We start from the raw sequence: 24,510 nt of genomic DNA, 5'->3' as shown, positions 1-24,510 counted from the left end.
TAACCATTGCATAGTGTTGTGTGTGTAATTAAGTGTTCGATAAATAGTGAAAAATAAGTATGTAAAACTAAATGTTTAGTTTACAAGAACTTTTGTTTAAATTTGAACGAATGGTTTCACGGTAGTTAGGTGCCGGTGTGTAATGTAAAACATTATAGAGAAAAAATAGTTTTTTAAACTCTCAGCGATTGAACTTGAAGGGAATCCACCGTTTCGCTCGACAATCTTGTTCAAATTTTTTCAAGGAAATATAACAAAAGAGTAAAATGATGGAATATAAATAAATAAATGGTTCTCCGGTTAACTGTATGTTAAAATAAACTTTCTAATCATGTTAAAAATGCTGAAAGTGGAACTTGTTATAGTGCTTATGAGACATCTGGTATGATTACTTACGCCTGTTACTCCCAGTGGAGCATAGGCCGCCGACCATCATTCTCCAATCCACTCCGTCCTGGACCTTATTATTAATTCTATCCGATTGTTGTTCATTCTTCGCATGTTTGTCATCATTTTTCTCATTTCTTGGTGTAATGTGTTCTTTGGTGATCCTCTTTTCCTTTGGCCTTGAGGATTCCATATGAGGGCTTGCCTTGTGGCGCAGTCGGGTGCTTTCTTCAATGTGTGTTCTATCCACTTCCAGAGCTTCTTCCAGATCTCTTCCTCCTTTGGGATCTGGTTTGTTCAAACCACCTGGTATGATAAGTAGAGGAAATTTTGTCAACATACAGTTGTATATCTCTATATGTAGATCTGATGAGAGAAAAATTCATTGACCATATATCGTTTCTGATTATGAATTTGGTGAAATTTGATCATTTATTAGATAATATGAATCAAACATGTCACTGTATGAATAAAATGAGGATGAATGAACAAATAAATGTTTATGCTATTTTTAACATTGTTAACAAAGCTGACTGATCATCGTATATTCAGATAAACCAATCGGTTGGAGCAACTGAAAGTAATTGTTGTTGCTTACAAAATAAGTGATGAATTAAATGAAAAGGCCAGACGAAAACAATACCCAGCTATCTCTTGACACACCTGACTGATATTGGTCATATAGTAGATAAAACCAAGTCATTTTCAGTGATCTATCGCATATCTTCGTCATTTCTCAATGAGGTTCGATGCAGTATCTTGGATATGCCAGAAATTACGGGGATCCGAACTCATATCCTAGTTTATGTGTTCGAAAGAAATTCTTGAAATTTTTGTCCGATCCCTGGCTGAATATGACTTAATAAACGATTTTAGTAATTTTTTCACATCTTGTATTTGTACATACATTATTACCTCGGACTATTGGCTTGTAAGAACACCTTATATGCAAGACATCCTGAGGATTCAGCCACGTCGATAAACTATTCGGGAAACAATATCATAAAATTGATCCACTTACAACAATTAGTTAGAATTAGCAGACTACGCAGCTAGTGTTTGGTAAATTATTAACGTTAAGGGTTTGGAGACAGGGTAAATATTGAAAGAATTATTATATTTTACATTACTTATTGGAAAATAATAATTACTACCTTCCTTTTTAAACTATTCATTTCATTGGACAGAACGGTGTGAAAATATTTTTAAGATGGAATGAAAGTATTTTTGATATTTAGAAAAGTACAAAAATCATCATGGTGTAAATGCTGAATAATGATAATAAATTTAAAAGAATGTAGTCAATAAGAAAAGAAGATTCTACCTATGAATTATTCTCCGTTTGTAAATTTTTTGCGACATGGTACTATCAGGAAATTGGAATTATTTTTCATGTCAGTTGAACAGCATGGAAAGTAATATTACTGCTTTGTGTCTAGACCACTATGATTAAAAAATCAAGACAATTATTATGTATTCAACAAGAAAGAGTTCAACATCTACGCTCCTTGTTCCTGTATTATGTTTTAATTTAAAAATTATGAAGCGAAATTCAGTCATTACAAGAAACCGTTTACATTGAACTAATGACAATTTTAAAATAAGTAAACTGCTGATCTGTATAAAATGCAACGCAATTTTAATAAATTGTACAAACTGTCGTTTGAATGAGACAGAATCGTACTTATTAAGATTAATGAGAATATAGTTACATAAGTAAAGAAGTTAGTACAATCCGTAATTGCACTTATTACTTAGTATCACTTGGACATGATTTTTGCTTCATGTGAATTATATCAGTTTAACATAAAGCTCCTAGTAGAAATAAACAGTTTTCTTGTAATTTAATAGTTGAACTCATGAGTCAATTAAAGCTAGACCACCATGGAAAACTTGGAAGCACTGGACAGTCGTTTCATCCTAGTATGGGACTCCTCAGCAATGCTTATCCACGTACCAGCTCGCGGGGTCCGAACCCAGGGCCTGTCAGTCTCACGCACGAACGCCTAACCTGTAAACCACTGAGTTGACATCCGTCGGTGTTAATGTCTAGCTTCTTGTACATCTTATGCGTAAATATATGTAATAATAACAAGGCAATGAATAATCCATGCTCTGTTGTTACAAACTTTTGCTTATTTACAATCAGGTTAATTTATTTTTGCATTCATTTTTAAGATCTGTTACCTTATTATATATGATAATGTTAATTCTAAATTATATAAAATAATCCTATTAAGTAAATATTGATCAAGATATTTTTTTGATCTTAAAATGTCAATAAGATTAATTTTCAGTTATCATTAATGTTGCATCATTTTATTAAAGGTAAAAAAAATTATGTAATGAGATAAGTGTACTTTTACAATAAACAGTGTTTCTATTGCTTAAAATGAACTTAACTCAAACAAAGTCCTGATGAATATAATAATAATATCAGAGTGAGTTTTGTGGAGATTTTAGTAAATTTCACAGGTTGAAATCATGAGTCAGTTGAAGCTAGACCACCATTGAAAACCTGGAAGCACTGGACGGCCGTTTCGTCCTAGTATGGGACTCCTCTGTTGTGAGATATCAGCTCACTGAAGACATTGGTGTTCGATGGCGCAACTTCGTGGATTGGTTGAAGTTAGACATTAACACCGTTGGGCGCCGGCTCAGTGGTCTAATGGTTAGGTGCTCGTGCGCGGAGCCAGTAGGTCCTGGGTTCGGATCCCGCGGGGTGCGAGGTCGTGGGTGCGCACTGCTGAGGAGTCCCATACTAGGACGAAACGGCCGTCCAGTGCTTCCAGGTTTTCAATGGTGGTCTAGCTTCAACTGACTCATGATTTCAACCTGTGAAATAATAATAATAGTAATAATAATAATAATACGTGGTTAGCAGTACATTTTAGTAGTTCATTAACCGTTTGCACTTTATAATAAACACTGCTCACTGTAATAATAGTAACTGTAAACTTAACTTTTTAAGTATAATAATTGATTAATTGGTTAATCAAGGAATGTTATGGTAACAAAAACACGTTAAAGTTAAGAACAGAGATATTTTTCATTTCATACAGTTGACCTCATTAAGATTTAAAAGTAAAAATGACAACAAAAAAATGCACATTTTACATCTCAGAAGCATCATCATCAATATTATTTTAAAGCTGATTTATTTATTTATTTTATTTATTATTAGCTTTATTCAATATTATATTTTTGGTACAATATAGAATTCTCAGAACAAAATATTTCAACAAGTTTCCGTTTCTTACTTCTCGGTCGGCTCTGACGATAAATATCGAGTGATCGCCATTTAGATGTTAGCAGTCCAGTAAATTGACATTGAAATAATGTACATTCTTTTCGCTGCATATCGCCAGCAATTACGATATCTCTGATTGGGTCTTTTGTAACTTGTACAACGAAAGGTTGTACACCTTTCAGAAACGTACAAAATGGATAACTTGTAGGAATATCTAGATGGCAGGAACAGGTAGCCCAGATGTTTTTATGTAAATGTTGAGAAATAAAGATACTAACTTTATGTTACTGAATATTTACAACACATTCGCTACCAACATTCCGTAAGGTAAAATATAGATCTACGTATAAGGGAACAGTTTGCCAACTAGTTAACAACTTCCATTATACTGTACCCAAGATCATTGCCATTATTAGATAAACAGATGACTTTTATATCATAATTATTTACTGGTAAAGGTCAGTGAACTGTGAATTCATTAACTATTATAGCAGCTTTTAATCCTTAATCGTTGACCATTTTATAATTAATTTCATCTTAACACTTTTCGGTCACGTTTAAGTAATCACATGAAACATTCTTTTTGTATGGGCTACTTTCCGGACAATTAATTTTTTAAAACAACCTTAGTTTTGACAACATTTTGAAATTAAGCAACAACTATTTATTTCATAACAGACTATGACATTGGAGAATATTTATAACAGTGTGAACTGCTATTCATTCAGCAATGTTATACTCATTAAACATTCTACATTGATTAAATATACCGTTTACATGATCTTACTACAATGTTTTATTCAAATGTTTAAACACGTATGGTAATTATTATCAGCTCAAATGAAATGTTAAGATAATTCATTGAAATAGTTTAATGGAAAATAGTTTTCAGCATGTGCTCTACAAATTTTATTAGCTATCTAGTACAATAATCAGTATTGTAATTAGAAACCTATGTCATGACCGAGAAATAGTTGTCAATTTCTTCTAGCTAACTTTTAATGTCGTGTATAGTGTTATATCTGGACGAAGAATAATTGAATAGTAACCGCTAGGATATATTGATGGACTATCATTATATATAATCTTGTTGCATAACTATTAAGTAACTATATTATATGTTTATTCATATTCCTCTTTTTATAAACTTCTATTTGACCTATTGACAATTACTATACGATTTACCTTTTTCAAGTTATTCCCAATTTATTAGTTATATTGTCTCACAATCACAGCCACTTTTTGGTCTGATCTCGTACAATCATTATTTTCTACTCTATGGTATGATGAGGTCTGATTGGCTTGTGTATAAACCAAATACATGATTCATATAGCGGAGGCTGATATTGGTGTTCTGGACTGAACCGATTAGGTTAGGCTGTTGTCTCGGTGAACGAATAAGAACTCAGAGTTGACTCTAGGCTGTTCATATTGGTTTATGCCTCATTGATCTGATCAACAAGTCGGTATTCTAATTGGCGATTTTATCACGTGATAATTGACAGGCCATTAGAACATAACATATAGTCTTTCTCTTGCCACGATAACTGACAACTTCTGTCTACATAACTGAACAAATTAAGTTTCATTTCTAAGTGAACAAGAAGGAAATTAATATCACTTTTATCTCGATGTCTATTAACAGCTAGTGCTATCATATGGCGCTCGAATAGAATTGATGTGGCTTTTCTTAGGTTACAATTTTATGTTACACTATAATGGAACCGTTTGAGAGAATTTTTTTTCTTAAATTAAAATTCAAATGTAAAAATGAAAAGTTTGACGTTCAATCGAAACATTTTATGCTGCATTGATTTTCACTAATCAGTTTACAACATGGCACAATTTACAGCCAACTAACAAATTATTACAGGTAAGAAAATGTTCGTTCCTAAACACATGAGCATACAAACAAGTTAACTAATCATTTATTATTAAATGTTTCCAAACATACCCATAAATTTTCGTCATTAAGGATCAGTAATCATAATAACCATGGCCATAATTACCCTCTGATTTCTTCTGAAGTTCATTTGCAATATAGGATTATCAATGTATTCACCTATTCTCTTGGTTTTTCTTTTCTCTTCTATCTCTGATCTTTTTTCTTAATTATTCTTCTTACAAAGGTCCTAGGATAATTATCCAACAACGAAGTAGACATAACTATATTCAATTCAGTTTATTTATCGTTCGGTTTTGTGAATAGTTCCTAAACTCTGTTTACTAAATTCATAGCAACCATCATCTTTACAGACAGGGCACGGGCTGAGTGTTTGGTTTTGAAATATATTAACTGTAAAACAATCAGTATTTTTTTTTACAACAAAACAGTCACAAAAAGCTGCTTGTGGTCAGTGGATTCAATCTTTCCATTAAACTTGATGCTATCAGATATGATGTAGAAGTTTGTAAAATAGTGTTTACTTAATTGATCTTGTTTTATGATGATAGAGCTGCCATCTACGTAACTCAACCAACTTTATGGTGGATTGGGACTCTGAAACTGTACTTATTTTCAGTGAATCTGTTAGTAAGCTTGAATATTAGTGTGTGCTTAGTGATGAAGAATTATCGGTATGAAATTCGCAATATTAAAACAAATTTCTTATTGATGACATTTTGTTCAGTTGCGTAATATACTGGATCCACTAAATTCAGAGAGATCACTCTAGTTTATCCAAAGTGCAGAGAAGAAAGAAATATTTTGCTGATTGTCGCAACTGTTCTGTTTGTAGTTTTCCAGTTTTTAGCTTTGTCATAAGCCTTAATCTTTTCCTCTATAAAAAGCGCCCTATTATAGTCAGTGGATAAAATGAACAATTAGTCAGTTTAAACTTGGAATTTATCATTTCCAACGAGTTTGTAATAATCTTACTAGATATTGAATCAATTAGATATTATTTTCCATTCCTATTCTTCGATCTGAATATTTGATAATCAAGAAGGTAACTGCCATGAAGTAGTGATGATAATGTTTGAATTGTAAAATACCATTTTTCCGTAATTTTATTCTTCACATTTATGTATCATTGATCAATTACATGCAATATTATTCAATAACTTTGCTACTATTTTTAGTATTTACATTTTTGATCTGCCATATTCTTTTATCCATAATACATAAAAAATTATTTTTCTCCTAGATCCCATGAACATATATTCTAAATAAGTTTCCCTCAGATCGAGTTGGGTCCATAGATTATGATTTATAATTAAAACTTATAGAAGTCACTGCTCACCAAATAAACGTAATCGATTTATCAGTGTCGGGTTGTGGAGATTGTTAAGATTTTGATTGAGATCATGGATCGATGAGTGCTGGATCACCACTGAAAACTTCGAAGTACTGGACGGCGGTTTCGTCCTAGTATGGGACTCCCCAATAGTGCACATTCACGATACTGCGCACGGGACTCTAACCCAGGATCTTCGTTCCCACACGCAAACGTTTAACCTCTAAACCACTGAGCCGAGATCCACCAGTGTTGATATCTAACTTCAACCAATCCACGAAATCGAGAGACCATCTTCCATTGTCTGAGGTAGATACCTGTCTCTTCCTGACACGGATTAGCTCCACGGGTCACGGCTTGATTCTGTCATTTTCTCAAAGATCTTCGTACAATTTGGAACTATCAGTTTTGGAGGTGTTCTATTCTATATTCTAAAACTGTCCAGATAAGAGGACAATGCACTCTAAAAAGTCTTATCCTAAGCTTTAAATATTATCTATCATTTTAGAAGTTGTCAATCCTCCTAATAAGATACAATTCAATAAGCATGCATAGACATTTATCAAGATATAGAAATTCACTCAGAAAAAAAATATTAGAGACAAGGATAACAAAGGTTAGTATACAAAATTAAAATTAAATGAATAGTACTTTATTGGTTCCACTTACAATTAATGATTAAATGTTTTATCTTTACAAACAGATTTCCAAGTGTTCACATGTGAACAATCCATGCCTAAAAACTTGTTGTGACCACTATATGCTACTAACAAGTAGTAAAAGTTGAAATGTAAAAAACCGAAAATGTGGCCTAAAGACAAAACAGACTTTCCAATATGTAAGTTCAACGGAGCGGCGTCAATTTTATTACAAGTATTTACTAATAAATTATAATTTTAACTGTGTTCTTATGACACAGTTCGGTTATTTAAATGCATAGGTAGATCTCTGGAACGTAAGAACTAGTCGAGTAATTGTGAGATAAATTTTATATTTTATATAGCATACCTTGTAGATGAAGTAGTCATGACTGACGAAATTAATTCATATAGGTCAGTTAATTTACTCTTATTCGAGTAGATACCTAGGTTTTTCATCAGGCTCCAGTCTTCATTACATTCAGCAATATTTGCTAGTATAAACTAGTAACTTCCTCTCCAACTCTCAAGGAATTACTACTAGACCATATAAAGGGTACAAATTCCGAATGCAGTGATGGAGGGAAATTCCATAAAATGATTCGTCAGGACATCAAAAATGCCACTACATTACTACGTCATCCCAATTCAATGAGTACTCAAGGTTATGTAAATAACAATTCATTGGGGAGTTTCAAAGCAGGCCAAAAAAATGAGCACAGGTTTGGTAAATGTTTGTTTTGTAGCAAAATTCACTCATGTAATTCATGTGTATTTCGTAATGCTAAATACTTTAAATGTGGTAAAAATTAGCCACATTCTGTCAGTCTGTAATACTACTGTTCATTTTGCTGCAACTAATACTGAACTTCGTAATTTCGATCCTATCGAGTGTTTCCAATGATCATTTATCTTATTCCATGATTTCGAAAAACAGTAGAGTAAAATAGCAGTCCAGAACCGAATGAAATTCAGAATCCTTGTGAGACAAAAGCCTCTAGTTAATCACTTTCTTATCGGAATCCTTATGTTATTGCACCAGATATCGTTTTTCCTAATGATTCACATATGTCTGATGAAATTTCTTATGCGTCTGAGGAGAATATGTTGAATGGATCAAATCATGATCGAAAATCTGATGCAGTTTTGATAGATGCTGATTTTTCTAATATCCCATTATTCTCCAATGAAATTCTTAATAAATTTAAGGAAAATATTTCAGAAGAATCAAATCCTGATGATGCCATATCAAATCTTATTTGTCCTCATAATGCACTTGTTTCTTGTAGGAAACTTGTTTAATCCGAAGCACGAGCCCGATTTTAATTACAATTCGGGGGATTTCATATCAACTGTTGTTTAGCCTTATCATGAAGTCACTTCTAATGAACCCTCTATTCAACGTGAGAAATATGTTTTAAATGGAGCAACATCATTTATAACCTGAGGATATGAAGATCCAACATTATTTCGTGGAGGAGTATTGTGTTGGAAAATCTATGGTTCAAATTCTAGATATCAGTGATTTTAGTACACAAACGACATGTTGATCATATACAATTCTAGGATCCAAATGAGTCAGTTCCAACTTCATTTGTTAATTCTAATACTTATGAGTATATTCTAGATCAAACAGAGTTTGTATTCAATACAGCCTGACATACAATGAACCTAAGTAGAAAACGTACAATAGATTACAGAAACTTAGATTCTAATTTAAGCTGTGGCAGATGAGGTGTTTGTATGAACTAAAGATTCTTTTGTACTTGATGACTGCCTGATTTCGAATTCTAAATACAATATGTTCATTTGTGCTAATCTAGTTCTGCTTAACTTAAATTACGTTACCTTGGGGATTCCTGGTTCGTATAATAATTCAAATACTTCTAATAATCACAGAAAGCTATGTAATGGCATATTACACAGCTATATTTTTACTGCAATTGGTATTCATTAATTCATATTGCTTATTCTCATGATATTTTTGTTGTACAGTAAATCAAAAATTCCTCCTATGATCTTAGATCACTCTACACCTTTTTCGTTGAACCAGCACAAGTATATTCAAGATTGACTGGAGCTAAATGTTTACATAAACAACCGCCAACCATAACATTATTGCCATTTAACTTCAGCCTAGATATTGATCCAAACTTTTCATTCTGACTGGCATTATATGTCTCACTAACTTCTATGAGCAATTCATTTTTCCTGAGTAAACTTATATATGATCATTTATTTTAAAGTATTTCTTTTCAACAGGTATTACAGTTTATCTTGAAGGTGAATGGTAAAATTTTATCTTTTACGTATTGAATTTAAAAAGTGAATACTTGAAATTTAATAAACAAGATGATTAAATTATAGTGAAAAACTAAGAAATCTCACTTCATTAAGGTAAAGAACTATATAATTATTAACTGAATAATTTGATTACGAAATGGACACACTCATTTCATGATACTCTCTAAACTAAGTAAAACTATTCTGTAGACTGAATTTTATAAGTGGATGAAAACGTTCACAATTATATTCATAATAATTTTCATTCACATAGAAAACATAATTTCTGATACCTGAACAATCGATATTATTTTTTGTTCAATCAACTCTCATCAGGTTCAAAAGAGATCTATGTATTATATTTAAGTTAATTATCTAAATAAACTAAATCAGTAATTGTGAACGGAGCTAAAGATAACCTTGAAATCAGCTATTAAGCCGATTGATAGATCTAAGTAAGAATCTCTGGCAAAACAGTGTTGGAGCTTTGGTGAGTACACTGTCTTGACATAAACTGTATTAGGTTTAAAATGAGTTCCTCTATCTTAAGATGAAGATGTTGGAGCAAAAACTCATCCTTCTCAGTATGATTCAGTCTATTTCTCGGTATACTACAAGATCGTTTGTCTAATAGATGGTTGTTGAATGTAGTTGGAAGAGAACCCTAGACCTTAGTTTCGTGCTAGTTAAGATTTTCCAATCAAACGTACCTGTAATCCTGTATGAAATGATGCTTCTTGTGGGAATCGAACTCAGCCACAGTACGCGCAATGCTGAGTTACTTAGACCAATGACCGTAGTGCAACTTGATAGATAGGATTTGATTAGCACTAGAGTCAGGCAAACATGACACTGGTGGTCACTACTCTGTGATCACTTAGACGTAAAGAGTATTCATCATTCAATATCTCAATAAAATATTGACCTATTCTAGAGCTCACTTTTAGTAAATGAAAAATAAAACGGTTCTTTAACGTATCGAATATATTTCGAACAAGAACAAGGAGAACCTTACGTTTCAATATTTACACTGAATGGTGCTATTAGAGGGTGTTTGGTTTAAATCCCATGCTTCATAGCTTATTTTATAGTGTTACTTATTAGATGAAATATTCATATCACTATTTTTTCAGTTTTCGTTAAATTCACTTTCTAGACAGTGATTCATTGAACAGTATAGTATGGTTAAATCCTGCTTAAGTGAAAAAGTCTAAGAATGTTCTAAAATATCTTATTTCACAGTCATATAATAATTAATGACATACTAACAGCTGGATTTTCGTTTACATGAAGTTCCCAGCATCAAACACGATTTACTTAGAATTGATTCACAGAAATGTTATTGAACCTGTTAATATACATTTGGTATATGATAAGAAGTACTATAATATTCAATCACAAAAGAATGCACATTCCAACCGAAAATATAAATTAAAATGCAATAATTATTCAGGGTTGATGAATAGATAGAAACAGATAAATAAACATAGATATATGGTGGATATATAAATAGACATAGCATTGCAATTGATTAACAGACATCACGTTCGATAAACAGATAAATATAGCTAAAGCTCTTTTTATAGGACAATGATAAAAGCAATAAGATACAAATAAAAAAATCTAAATGAATAGTTTGAAGGTAATGAACCCAATTCTTTTGTCAGTATCTTGTTTTTTTTACCTTGAAAAACAGCAATAAAACATCCATATTGATAGTAATAGCTATGATCTGGTGAATATAAATCTGTATATAGTTAAATTAACATATATCTAGTGATCATAACAAAGCTGTCACTTGTCTCTTCGACTTTCCATCTTATGATGATGGCTCAACTGAGTTCACGAATAGCACAACACAACATCATAGAGAACACCATCCCAGATATCTATAATTTGGTTTTAAAAGAGAGGAAAAAGACATATGAGCTAATATTAGTTAAAAAGTATACCTAAACTCATTATCCTTTAAACTAAATAGATTTACTTATACCTGTTACAGTTCGTGGAGGAGCATAGGCTGCCCACCAGCGTTCTCCATCGAACTCTACCGCAGATAATCTTTTTCATTTGCTATTCATTCTTTTGATGTCTGATTCCAATTACCGATGCAACATGTCGCTTGGTCTTCTCCTTTTCGGTTTCGCTTCAGGATTCCAAGTTAGCGATTACATCGTGATACAATTTGATGATTTCCGTAATATATGTCCTATCTATTTCCAACGTCTTTTCCTGATTCCCCCTTCAGCTGAAAGCTTGTTTTCTCCCACAGTAGGCTGTTGCTGATGGTATCCGCTTAACGAAAATTCAGTAACTTACGTAGACAATTGTCTATAAATGTACGTTTTTGTTGATGGATATGGTATTTCTCCACGTTTCAGCTTCGTATAGTAGAACTGTCTTTATGTTCGTATTGAAGATTCTCACTTTCATATTGGTTGACAGTTGTTTTGAGTTCCATATCTGCATTAGATACTCCTAGTTCATTGATGATGCTGTCCAGGTACGTGGAAGTTTACACCTTTTCCAGAGCTTCTCCACCAAGTGTGATTTGGTTGATGCCACCTGTGTTGTATTTGAGTCTTGGTTTTTCCTCGCGTATGTTGAGACCTACTGCTGTAGATGCTTTTACTATACTGGCTGTCTTCATCTGTATTTGATGCTATGTATGATATAGAAGACCTAGGTCAACAGCCAAGTCCAGGTCGTCTAGTTTCATCAAAGCTGTCCATTATATTCCATGCTTCCCCCTGAGATTTGAAGGTCTTCATAATCCAGTCAACCACCAGAAGAAAGAGAAAGGAAGAGAGTAAACAGCCTTACCTGACTCCAACCCTTGCTTGGAATGAGTCTGTCAGCAGTCTTTTATGCACCATTTCGCACTGTGGTTCCTCGTATGAATTCCGGATGATCTTGACGACCTTCTCAGCTACTCACTCCATAGTGTCGTAGAAGGTTCCATAATGTTCTCCTATCCATAGCGTTAAATGCTTTCTCATAATCAAGGAAGTTGATGTATAGTGACGAGTTCCATTCAATTGGTCGTTCAACAATGATCCGTAGTGTCGCGATTTGGTCTATGCATGACCAATCCTTATGGAATCTGGTCTGTTGATCTCTAAGTTGGGTGTCTACTCAGTATTTCATCCGGTTCAGGAACACTGTTAAAAACCTCTCCTGGTACCTATAGTAGTGTAACGACTTTTAGGTCTAACACTTGTTCAGATTTCCTTTCTTTATATCTGGATGAGGTATCCTTCTTTCCAGTCTGTCAGCACTTGTCCCTTCCCCCAAATCTTCCTGAAGAGAAAGTGAAGCATACTTTCAGTTAGTTCTGTCTGTCTTCAATACTTCAGCTGGTATATTGTCAGGTTCTACTGGTTAAATTTTGTCAAGCCCTTTCATTAACTTATTAAATAATGTTATTCGAACAGTGACAATGCGTCTATTTCTTTGTAATTATGATCACTATCTTGCCTGCATAAACGTATACACTTGATCATATGTGACAGCGTATCCACATATCTCTCTCTAGTTTAAAATGTTGATCGTTTAAATATTGCACGATGAGTCATTCTCTTTCCCATGTATATATGTTCTCGAATCCTATTAATGGCCTTTGCCTTGCCTCGCTGTGCCTTGATTCGATTTGACTATAAATTTGCCTCTGTATTCGCTCACTCACACATATTACCTCTTTGCTCCAATTCGCTCGATGTTGCTTGTAACTTTGTTATCTGTGTTATCTGCTAATAAACTGTATTCGCCGCTTTTTATTGCCTTATGAATTCAAGCAGCGTTGGGATCTATACAATAACGGTTATTAATGTGACTGATTAACGAAGCTAAGCCATTACCACCTCTACAAAGGTACTTGGAGAACGTATCTTTAGACAGATTAGAACTAAGTTATGCACGAAAGTCTGTTGCTATGTTTAAATATGCATGAAATCTATACCACAATTGTTCCATATTCTATATGTAACTGTCGGTATGATTGTGATTAGTTTTATTCATGTATTTGAATCTGAAAAGATCAAAAATCCTTCTAAGTCAATTTAGTGTTATTTTCCACTTAGTTGTTGTTAATCTTCCTTTGAAAAAACAAAGTAAATATTCTGGACACTTTTGGCTGCTTAGTTGGTTAAACCTCTAATTTTTTTATCGATATATATAAGAGTTACTTACTAGATCGAAACTAGTAAATACAAGTTTCAGAAGAAGAAAAGTAATTCCCAAAATCACAGTATGTGATTAAAATCACCAACATGGTGTTCAATTAAATCACAGCAGCACGCTTTAATATGAATTGGGCGATTAAATACAAATTATAACATAAATTTATCAATAAGATAATAAAATGGTTAAATGAAAAATCAACTTACAAGAATCAAAGCGAAACTAATCCCGATTCCACATATTACAGATAAATTAGATCTGCATGCCTCCACGAGTACTTCGTGACAACCCTATCAGTACATAAATCGATAAGTAATGAAGTTATTGAATTTAACGAAAATTTGAAGTAAAAATGTAATTTCACTGAACATATAAAAATAATTTTATTATGCAGTGGATGGAATGACTAGTTTTCGGTATTATTCTCTTATCTTAACCTAAAAATGTAAAAAATTATATTTTCATTAATGGTTAGATATTTTGTTCTATGACAGAGACTCTTTAATGACTCAGCAAATATATAATGTATTGTACAAAACTGACAAAAAAGCCATTAAAACCTGGTACTGAAGTTCCTCACATGATCGATGGGTCATAAAACTGTCCACTATACCAAAAACATCTGAAGAAAAACAAAAAGCACTTCTAGATAAAGTGGTACAAGTATCTCTTTTAGACTCATAATTCATGTGATTTGATTAGTTAAATATTGGACTGTGATAGAAAAAAACTGGGTAAATCACTAGTAGGTACGTAACTAAGATATTTTTTCTGCTAAAACAAGTAACCCGTTTGTGGTTATAAGTGACTTTTGTTTTAGCTGTTACAAGATATGACAATAATTGACGAGTTAAAAAAGCCTAAATCACAAATCGATCTTAATTATGCAACCATCGAAAACCAGGAAGGACTGACTGTATAGCTGTTTTGTCCTTAGTGTACAATGACGGCCCTGCTGAGGCAAAGAAGTCAGGATACTCAAGTTTCGTCCGTTCGTACTGATGAGGAGTCCCATGGTAAGACGGAGCAGTCGTCCGATGCCTTCTAGCTTTCGGTGGCTGTCGTAACATAAAATATGATAATCGCTAACAATTAAAAAAGAAAGTATCTGAACGAAGAATATTCTTTTCAATAATTTCTCATCAGGTTCTACAATTATAAATCCAAATTAATAATCCATAAAATTGGTCAGATTTAAGGCAGAGTACATCATTTGGAAATTGTAATATGTGAATCAAGAATTGTTGTTTGTTATATCAAATCAAATCAAATTGTTATTGTTGGGGCTGACTAATATAAAGTGTTAACTTCAGTCATTTTATAAGCGAAATGAAATTGTGAGATAAATGATCAGAATAAATATGGTCAACATGGGGTGAGAGAGAGAGAGAGAGAATAATGAAATAAAATCAGAAGTTGGAATAATGTGAATTAGGTCGGATATAGTAGATAGGGGTGGATGCTGAATAAATTCCTCAAAAAGGTTATCAAGTGTAATAATAATAATAATAAGTTTGGGACATAAAAATGAACATTAATCAAATCACGTCACCATATTATGAAAGAAGTGGCTGAACATATTTCTTTTGGATGCAAAGCTCTGGCTTTTTCATCCAAATAGCAATTGCTCCAGCCGTCTGCAGGATGCTCAGTCTGACGGAATTAGGTAGACTCCTGTTAACACGATATATTATTGCGAAAGATTGCTACATGTTGGCTGTATATCCCGTCTGGATTAAATGGTCTAAAATGGAGCTGTTAACCCTTTTAACTACGCCTTTGCTTAACCACACTTGGGGATGCTCACGAGTCCGAATATATAAATTCCTAGAACATCTGCCAATACAACTTGCTCCACGGGAGCAGTTGAATCGATAGATACAGAAAGAGGTGGCTAGTCTAGGCAATTTATCTTTCAACCTCGAAGTGATCTTTAGACGTGTCGAAAACATTAATTGTAGTTTACCTGCATTGAAGGTTCTTTGGATTGATCTACTTAACTTCAATCTTAGCATCTCACTAGGCGCATCTCCTCTAAATTGTAAGCGTATATACATAGGCTTTTTATTTGCAGTTAGGCGTTCTCTATGTTCTCTTTTATTGGCTATGTTTTTATTTATAAATTTCTCAGGATATCCATTTTCTTTCAGGGTCGTGTATAATGTCCTTGTTTCATCTTCGACCATATCTAGAGAGCATATAGTCTTGATTCTATGATGCAGTGTCTTAATAAGGTTTCTTTTGTATTGCAGAGGAACGCAACTAAGAAAGTTTGTATATTGGCCCGTTCAAGTGGTTTTCTTATTTATGTTTCTTCTTAGTGACCCGTCTTTTCTTCTTGTAAGTAGAACATCTAGAAAGGCTATTCTACCCTCATTTTTCTTCTCACATGTCAATTTTATGGGCGGGTGAACTGTATTGAATCGCTCGAGTGTTCCTATCAAATCTGTATGTTCGTTACAAAGCTCCATAAATCAACTGTTTGATACATCACTCATTAAGAATATACAAAGTGATTACTGTTCATGTTTTAAATTTTCTTGGTTGGTCTCTCTTTTTGATAAATTTTTTGTAGATAATTATTACATCAACAACAGAATGATAACTTTAGAATCATTTGATGGCATCACAATCTTTCACAGTTATCCATTTCTTACATCATCACAGTAAATTGAATTATCCTTGTGTATATTTCATACAAAATTATATTTTCAGAATGGGTTTTGTGGAGATTTTTGGAAATTTCACAGGTTGAAATCATGAGTCAATTGAAGCTAGAAGTTCGAACCTCGTGAGGCGGGATCGTGGATGCACACTGCTGAGGGGTCCCATACTAGGACGAAACGGCCGTCCAGTGCTTCCAGGTTTTCCATGGTGGTCTAGCTTCAATTGACTCATGATTTCAACCTGTGAAAATTATATTTGTACATTTCATTCATAAACTGAATTATATAACATGTGAAAGACTTAAATCATATGAATTTGGGACTAATTTATACCATTGTCTTATAATAATAATTATTCTTGCTTTGCACAATTTTCAAAACAAAGACAACATAGTTGCTTACCATAAAGTAAAAATCTATTGGTTAACCATTTCTTCTACACCTTAAAAGATACATGTTTATTGATTGTTTAAAACAAAAATCAGTTTAGGATTTTAACAAAATTCAATGTTCTTTGTTAACATTGAATAACTAATACAGAAGTTAGCATAGAACAATGAAGAAAAACATGCACATATATTAGAATACATTGTGTATTATTATCATCAGACAGATAGATTATTAATAGGACACTAGACCTACATAAATATTGATTCTTTTAAGGTGTACTTTATAACTTAGAGAATGTATTGGATATCAAATATCAGAAAAATAAATTTATGCAGATTTATTTTTAACTTAGAATATGTTAATTCCTTTTTCTATTATATATTTTCTATCGAAGTAAAACATTAATGACCCGAGTACTTTAGATGAATAAGAAATGTAAATGATGAATTGACTAAACAATGAAATTAACAGCGTTGACTATCGAATAAGAAAAAAAATATTTATTTAGATAAAGTAAGGTTTGGATAAATTAGAAACTTTTCTTTTAAAAGATTTTCTAGAAAATTCAGTGGTTTTACCATAGAACCATATAGATTGTATAAATCACTTTCTTGGTTGTGAATAATCCAACAAATCTCCATATTATATATCATGATCAATTCTAATATAGGAAGTTCTGATCATTAATGAACATGATAACGTTTTGACAATTTTAAAGTAGTTAGCATAGAGGTTTGTGGAAGTTATCAAATGTTATGATTTACATTACAGATAGATGTTAGTTATATAATCAGTAAAAACTAGAAAGCACTGGACAGCTGTTTTATCTCAATATTGGGCGCCTCATGAGTGAGCTTCTACAACTTCGACTGGGATCGAACACATAACCTTCAGGTCTTGCAATGATATCGTGTAAGACGTTAGACATATTAACCATTAGATTCTCCCTCAGTGGTTAAGAGGTCAAACTCTTGGAAGTCCTGTGTTTGATCGCTGGTTGGGCTGTAAATGTGAAATCCTGAGTCCCACATTAAGATGAAATAGTTGTCCAGTGTTTCATGGTTTCCAACAATTGCCTAACTAACGTCAGTCCGTGATGTAAACTAACGTAATCTTTATCCTATAGTGGTTTTAGCTGAATAATCATTGAAACACAGAAACTAGGGAACAACTATTGTGTTGTTGGTTTAGGGCATCACAAGTAATTGTAAATGTTTATAGGGACACCATGTATACATTTATTGATAGTACGGTTATTAGCTCCTCAAGTACCGAAGGTTCTTTGTTCAAGTCCCATGTGCGGGGTCGTAGATGCGCACTGATGAAGAGTCCTACACTGGGACGAAACAATCGTCCAGTGTTTCCAACGGTTGATAGGATCATGGTCTTAATGATACTGGTTGTGATAAAGATTTAATTGACTAAAATTTTCCAGGCTATAAAAATGCTAGAAACGTATATAAATTGTAGTACATAATTATATAGTTTGCAGGCACTCATATGTATTAAATAGAATCCAAGAAGTATGTGACTTGAAGAAGACCAACAAGAGTGGTAAAAACTTAGAAGCAAAGAAACTAAAAGCCTCCAACTTTACTACTGTCCAAAGATTTCCTCAAATAAGATATAATGTAAGGTATCTTATGTACCCGCTGGGGGCCCCTATAAGAACAACTGTCATTCTTGGATAAAGCAGACAGGTATAACGTAATGTTAGCGGCCACACTTCGCAAGAACAAATTCCATTACAGAATCACTAACCAGCCACTTCTATATAATGCGGTGATTAACAGCTATATGACGAAAAGTAGACAATCCGGCCTGAATTTGGGAGAAAAGTAGACAATTCAGTGGCATTTCAAACAGAGCTAGAAAAAAAGGAAATTTCACACCATTTCCTTATTACAGGCGAATAAGGAAACTTCCTGGTGCATTTCTCCATCATTTCCTTTTTATTTTCTAACGAAGTATCCCTTTTATTTCCTTCCTGTTTGCCTTTATTTCTCCTTTATTGGTTGCTTGGCATTCATTATAAACGATGATTGAAGTATAGTTATCATACATTTTAGTATGCCAATGTTATTGTTGTGTTTTGTGGACTGCATATTAGAGTCAGCGACCTACCGATCGAACCAATGACGCGTAAACACGTAAGGACGACCTAGAGTCCTGATTGGCCCTGCTTCCCTATCTAGCCCAGCCAGTTAGTCCAGAACGTAAGTCTCAGCCTCTGAGATATGAATCATTACATTTCAGACATACTCTGTTTATATGCCAATCAAATAGACCACATCGTACCATAAAATAGAAAACAACATTTGTACAATATTTGACAAGTGAAATAAACACTGACCAGTAGGAAATGTTCATTTAAAGTCCAAGGACACCATTAGACTTAACAGGATAATTATTGGGATATTTTTCTGAATATCCCAACAGTTATATAGGATAACTCGAAACAAATCGATAAATACATGGTATTATTCTACCATTATATGTTTAACGGTTGTCTATGCAACTAAATAAGTTTTACAGTCAGCAAACTATCACGTCAAAATGGCGAGAGAGATTTATAGCTCAGAAAGGTTAGCTCAAAGAATCCAATTTCATCAAAAACGGTCACATAAAAATATATATGATATAACGGTTAACACCAATTTTTTCTCACTGTTCCCTCCTTGATGAAGAACATTCCAGAACAGTTTATATATTCTGTGTGATAGTCTGATCAGGTTTTAATATTAATTTTATCTAATTACAAATTTTATCTTAAGTGAACAGTTAGTAAGTTACAAACTCTACTGTACACAATAATTTTTTGTCTTAGTTAACAAATATTCGGAAGACAATTGACTATCTCTGTTGAGAACCATAATTTCAAAGTTATATGGTGTGATCTTTATTAAATTATGAAACAAAGCACTGGACAAATTTGAACGAGTAGTCGGCAAACATTTCAACTAGTCTGATGTATACTTATATATATACTGCTTGGAAGCCACGAACTACAACAAAAGATCCATTTATTGTACTCTAATCTCCAATGGTCCTCTGGCAGATTCTAATCTATGACGAAAGCTATCTTCAATATTATGATACAATTTTTGAACAAAGACTAATCATTATTTGTGTAACTTTGTTCATAGAATCCACATAAATCAGTCAAACGCACTGTCCATTATTACAATTATTACGAAAAAAATGTTCTAGACACTTTGTTTTAAGACTGTCCGAACAAATTTAGCTACTCTAAATAGATAGTACAACTTTTCCACACTGAAGCTATTCGAAATAAAATTTGTATAAAAAATATTCAACGCAGAAGTTTTATAAGAATAAAAATCCTTCCTCGAGATGGATGCTAATGCCAGCCATTTTTCAACTAGACTATTACGCTTAATGAGAAGTTTTAGCTCAATGGTTGAGCTATTTGCCACAAGTTCGAGGCTCGACTCATCTACTTCGATAGTCACAGACATGCTACATCATTAGCTCTTATACAAAACTTTGCTTTAAAATCGAGTTCATCATTACGTATTTGATTTACGATTTCTAATCAATCTTTGTTTTATCCTCAATTCGTTACTCTAATGCGTTAGAAAAATAGTTGACATGATTGGATATTTTTCCATCATCATGTGACCTAACAACAGACATTGATTTTCTTTCATCCTACTCAATTTACATAACAAGTTGGCCTATTTTTTTTTATCAGTGAAGGTCATCCACCTTTATTTTAACTTAATATTTTGGTTACTGGTTTAATTATTCAAAGTAAAACGAGATCTGTTACTACTTTTTGACTAAGGCTACCAAGTGAGAAGTCTGAAGGCTGACTTTGTCAGTAAGTTCTCTGGTACCTTTTTGTGATGAGTTATGGTTACTCAGACAAACAACTGATAGATAAATCTTAATCGATTCACACTGAAATTCACCGTTTGAGATTATTTCACATTCTCAAAAGGTATTATTATTATACTTTCTACCTACACCAATAATGCTGAGCCCTCTTAGTCCGATATTGTACTCACAACAATCAAAAGCCCCATACAAAATTCACATATTTCCAACACGCTAGTTAGAATATTAGTACAGAAGTTTGACATGTGGCTGAGTTATATATTAATCGGTCAATTAACTAGACAGAAAGTATGATAATAATTTTTGTTTGGAAGAGAACTTACAGTGTAGGCTATGTGGAAATAACATAAAACTGATTGTTTAATCAGTAAATGTTAAAAATATACATATTGATTCATACAACAAGAACAAAAATCCAGAGTTTTATAATTTTTCTTCGAATTTCCCTCACAAATATTAGGTAGCTTCAACGCTTCTGAGGATTATGTCAATGAATGTATAACCTTCTTAAGAATCTTATACAAAATGTAGTATTCTGTATTGAACAATGATACGAAGACGGAGAATTTTGTCAATAAACTTTAATTTTTTCTTGTACAGATAATAACGATAACATTCTTTAAATCCATATTTTCTTTCATTGGTCTCTGTTGTAATCTGATCGGTTATTTTCACTCTTGTTTTCAATCCAAGGTCATGTTTGTTGCTATTTTATTTAAGCACATAAACATTGGTATAAGAAGGCATCAAATATATATGTGCCACATAAATCATTCGATTTATGTGAGGGCTGGAATACTACCTGGGTGCCCGAACAGAAGCAGGCTGTTTCCTTAGGAGGCCACACCCCAAACCTTTTGCCTAGAGGTCTAATCCACTAGCGGTGGATCAACTTTAGGAGATGCAGTCCCATGGTAGTCGATGACCAACAATAAGTTCATACGTCATTTGTTCCCTCAGAATCCTGAAACCTATGTGCACTATTAGTTTGGAATCAGGATTTTCCAACTCCCCTAGGTGGATCCTCCATACCCATCGAACAGGATAAAGCGCCAGATATTCGATTCTCGTCCTCTCAATTTCGTAAACAAAACCCCCACCACGAGAAGGCAGTGGGTAGGACTTCCCTTACAGTGGCTATATACGCATGGTCATGTGAGAGCATGTTGAGGGGGAAAGCAAACTCTTTCCACCCTCGGACGTATCAGTGCGTTTGAAGGGGGCATGTTTGTTGTTATATGTACATAGTCACTTAAAAGTAGTATATTCATTTTCTCCATATGAGCTGAAAAATATGCAAAATTGCATCAGCATGGAGCTTAACAAAGTAGCACAGTGGTGCTTAAAATGGCGACTGGAGCTTAATACGGCTAAATGTGGATGGATATATTTTGGTGATACATCACTCAACCTAGACATTACCATAAATGGAGAAGTGTTATCTAGGTTACATATAGTAGTAGACTTAAGTACTCCCAAGACTTGTCGTTTACAGAACAGATATTCAAACAGACCTCTAAGTCTGTTTTGTTGTTCAGTGATCTCTGTTTTCGTTTTAATTTCTCTAGTACATAACTATCAGTAACTCGATCTGGCACACGAAATAACCTTAATTACACCATTCATAAATCAACAGACTGTTGTGGCAAGCCCATTTGACTACTGTATCATTTATCTAGTCATTGTAACTCAGACTCAATTCACTATGTTAATTTCGGTGTGTATGATCGAAAGTATGTCTGTACATTAACTCTTAAGCTATTTTCCTATTGGTTTCAATGTGCAGATAATCGATAATCTATCCACACCCGATTAACTCTCAAATATATATGGATTTTTAACAGACTCACACACTCTCTCTCTCTCTGTTTCATCGTGTGGTTGCTCACCGTACGCTTGTGGATTATTATTATTCATTAACAATAAACTATCTCTATAACTGGTGTTCAGGCTTTTTAATAATCTCGAGTAAATTCGCAATTCTACTAGGAGATTAAGCCTACCTAAAATACTCAGTTACGGGATATTATTATTTGGAGTCAGATATTGAGGACATTATCCTCAACATTTTGGTGACCCGCCTTTAGAACGCGCACCATTTTCCTACAAAGTCTGCTGCATTCTCCTCAAGCGTAGCATAAAGAACTTCATATTGGAATTATTATTATAATTAATAATAATCCATTGACAGTCATAATAAATTCACTCATAATATTTTCCCTTCGGAATTATTACTGTATATTCTCATACATATACCCAAAGTGACAATTTTTCTTCTCGGTGAGTCTTATATATTTTTTGTTGTTATTTTTGATTTTTTCATATTGTATATTTCAAACCTCAGTTTATTATTATTATTGCTCCTTCGTACCATGTCAGTTGATAATTCGCTAAGCCTATCATCTAAATCTATTTCCGTGGGTGCCATCTCTGTACCTTTACCTACTTTTAATCCACGAAAGGCTGAACTCTGGTTCGCTCGCTTAGAAAGCTTTTTTGTAGCAAACAAAATCACAAACCAGAGTACGAAATTTAGTTACGCAAATTCTCTGCTGCCAGATGACGTCATTGGACAAGTGCCGGATGTCGTTTTTAAGCCGGATCCTGACTCACCATTCGATTGTCTAAAAAGAGAGGTCATTCGTGTCACATCTCTCACCGACCAACAGACAATTGATCAACTTTTAGCCAACGTGGAGCTAGGTGACAATACACCGTCACAGTTAAAACGCCACATGACAAACTTATTAGGAAATCGTACAGTAGACAAACGTCTACTATATCAATTGTGGCTCAGACGTCTCCCTCAAAACATTCAACAGATACTAACAATTAGAGACGAAGACGTTGATTTTGATAGACTAGCAGACATAGCCGACAGAATTTACGAACGGTCCAAGACTCACCTTGTATCTCAAATCCAATCAAGCTCAGCTGACGAGATCGCCGAGTTACGACGATCAATTGATACCCTTACGAAACAGATAGCTCAGATCCAATTATTGAATGCCTCCCACAGCAAGCGTAGAGGAACATGCACAAGCCGTAGACGACGTAGTCCAAGCACTACTAGACACAACATTTGTTGGTACCATAGAACATATGGCAAACAAGCTAGAAAATGTACTCCGCCTTGTAACTTTGCAAGCACACAGAAAAAGGAACGTCAAGACCGTAGGTTAATGACGACTGCACTCACAGACCACAACTTTCAAGACAGTCGTCTATTATATGTTACAGACAAAAGAACCGGCACACAGTTTTTAGTCGACACTGGGGCAGAGGTTAGTGTAGTACCACCTACTGCACTCGAGAAAAACACACCTGACCCCAAACTAAAACTACAAGCTGCAAACAGGTCTGACATCAAGACGTACGGCGAAAGGCGGTTGCAATTAAATTTCGGTCCTAAATCTAATTTTTCCTGGAGTTTCATCATAGCGGACGTCCTCGTTCCTATAATCGGCATTGATTTTCTGCAATTCCACAAAATACTGGTAGACGTCAGAAATAGGAAACTTGTCCTTGCCGAACAGAGTAAGGAAATTAGAGGGATTATATCAAATGAGACTTCCATACATTTATTAGTTAAACCTCATCATGAGAACGACAAATACGTC

At 33.7% G+C, this 24,510-nt stretch overlaps 2 protein-coding genes across 3 annotated transcripts in view; both read right to left on the bottom strand.

Moving 5' to 3' along the window:
* Window positions 1-294: 294 nt before the first annotated feature.
* On the bottom strand, window positions 295-1,489 carry MS3_00000437 (uncharacterized protein). Its single transcript, XM_051208204.1, has 3 exons — window positions 1,409-1,489; window positions 1,295-1,370; window positions 295-1,245 (listed from the first exon to the last, which is right to left on the bottom strand). The coding sequence occupies exon 3, from the start codon at window positions 725-727 to the stop codon at window positions 389-391; it is 339 nt and encodes a 112-aa protein (XP_051066557.1). The 5' UTR covers window positions 728-1,245; window positions 1,295-1,370; window positions 1,409-1,489; the 3' UTR covers window positions 295-388.
* Window positions 1,490-10,197: 8,708 nt separating this feature from the next.
* CD9_1 (cd9 antigen) overlaps window positions 10,198-24,510 on the bottom strand; it is a 48,064-nt gene continuing 33,751 nt past the window's right edge. For both annotated transcript variants that reach the window (XM_051216009.1, XM_035729829.2), the window contains exons 7-8: window positions 14,180-14,263; window positions 10,198-11,683 (exon numbers count right to left, since the gene is read on the bottom strand). Coding sequence is in view for 1 of the 2 variants with exons in the window: in XM_035729829.2 (XP_035585314.2) it covers window positions 11,627-11,683; window positions 14,180-14,263 (141 nt within the window). In the remaining variant the exon portion in view is untranslated. The remainder of the gene's footprint in view (window positions 11,684-14,179; window positions 14,264-24,510) is intronic.

The sequence above is a fragment of the Schistosoma haematobium genome, chromosome 4 (genome assembly GCF_000699445.3).
Source record: "Schistosoma haematobium chromosome 4, whole genome shotgun sequence".
Taxonomy (NCBI): Eukaryota; Metazoa; Platyhelminthes; class Trematoda; order Strigeidida; family Schistosomatidae; genus Schistosoma; species Schistosoma haematobium.
This window is presented reverse-complemented; position numbering and strand designations above follow the sequence as displayed.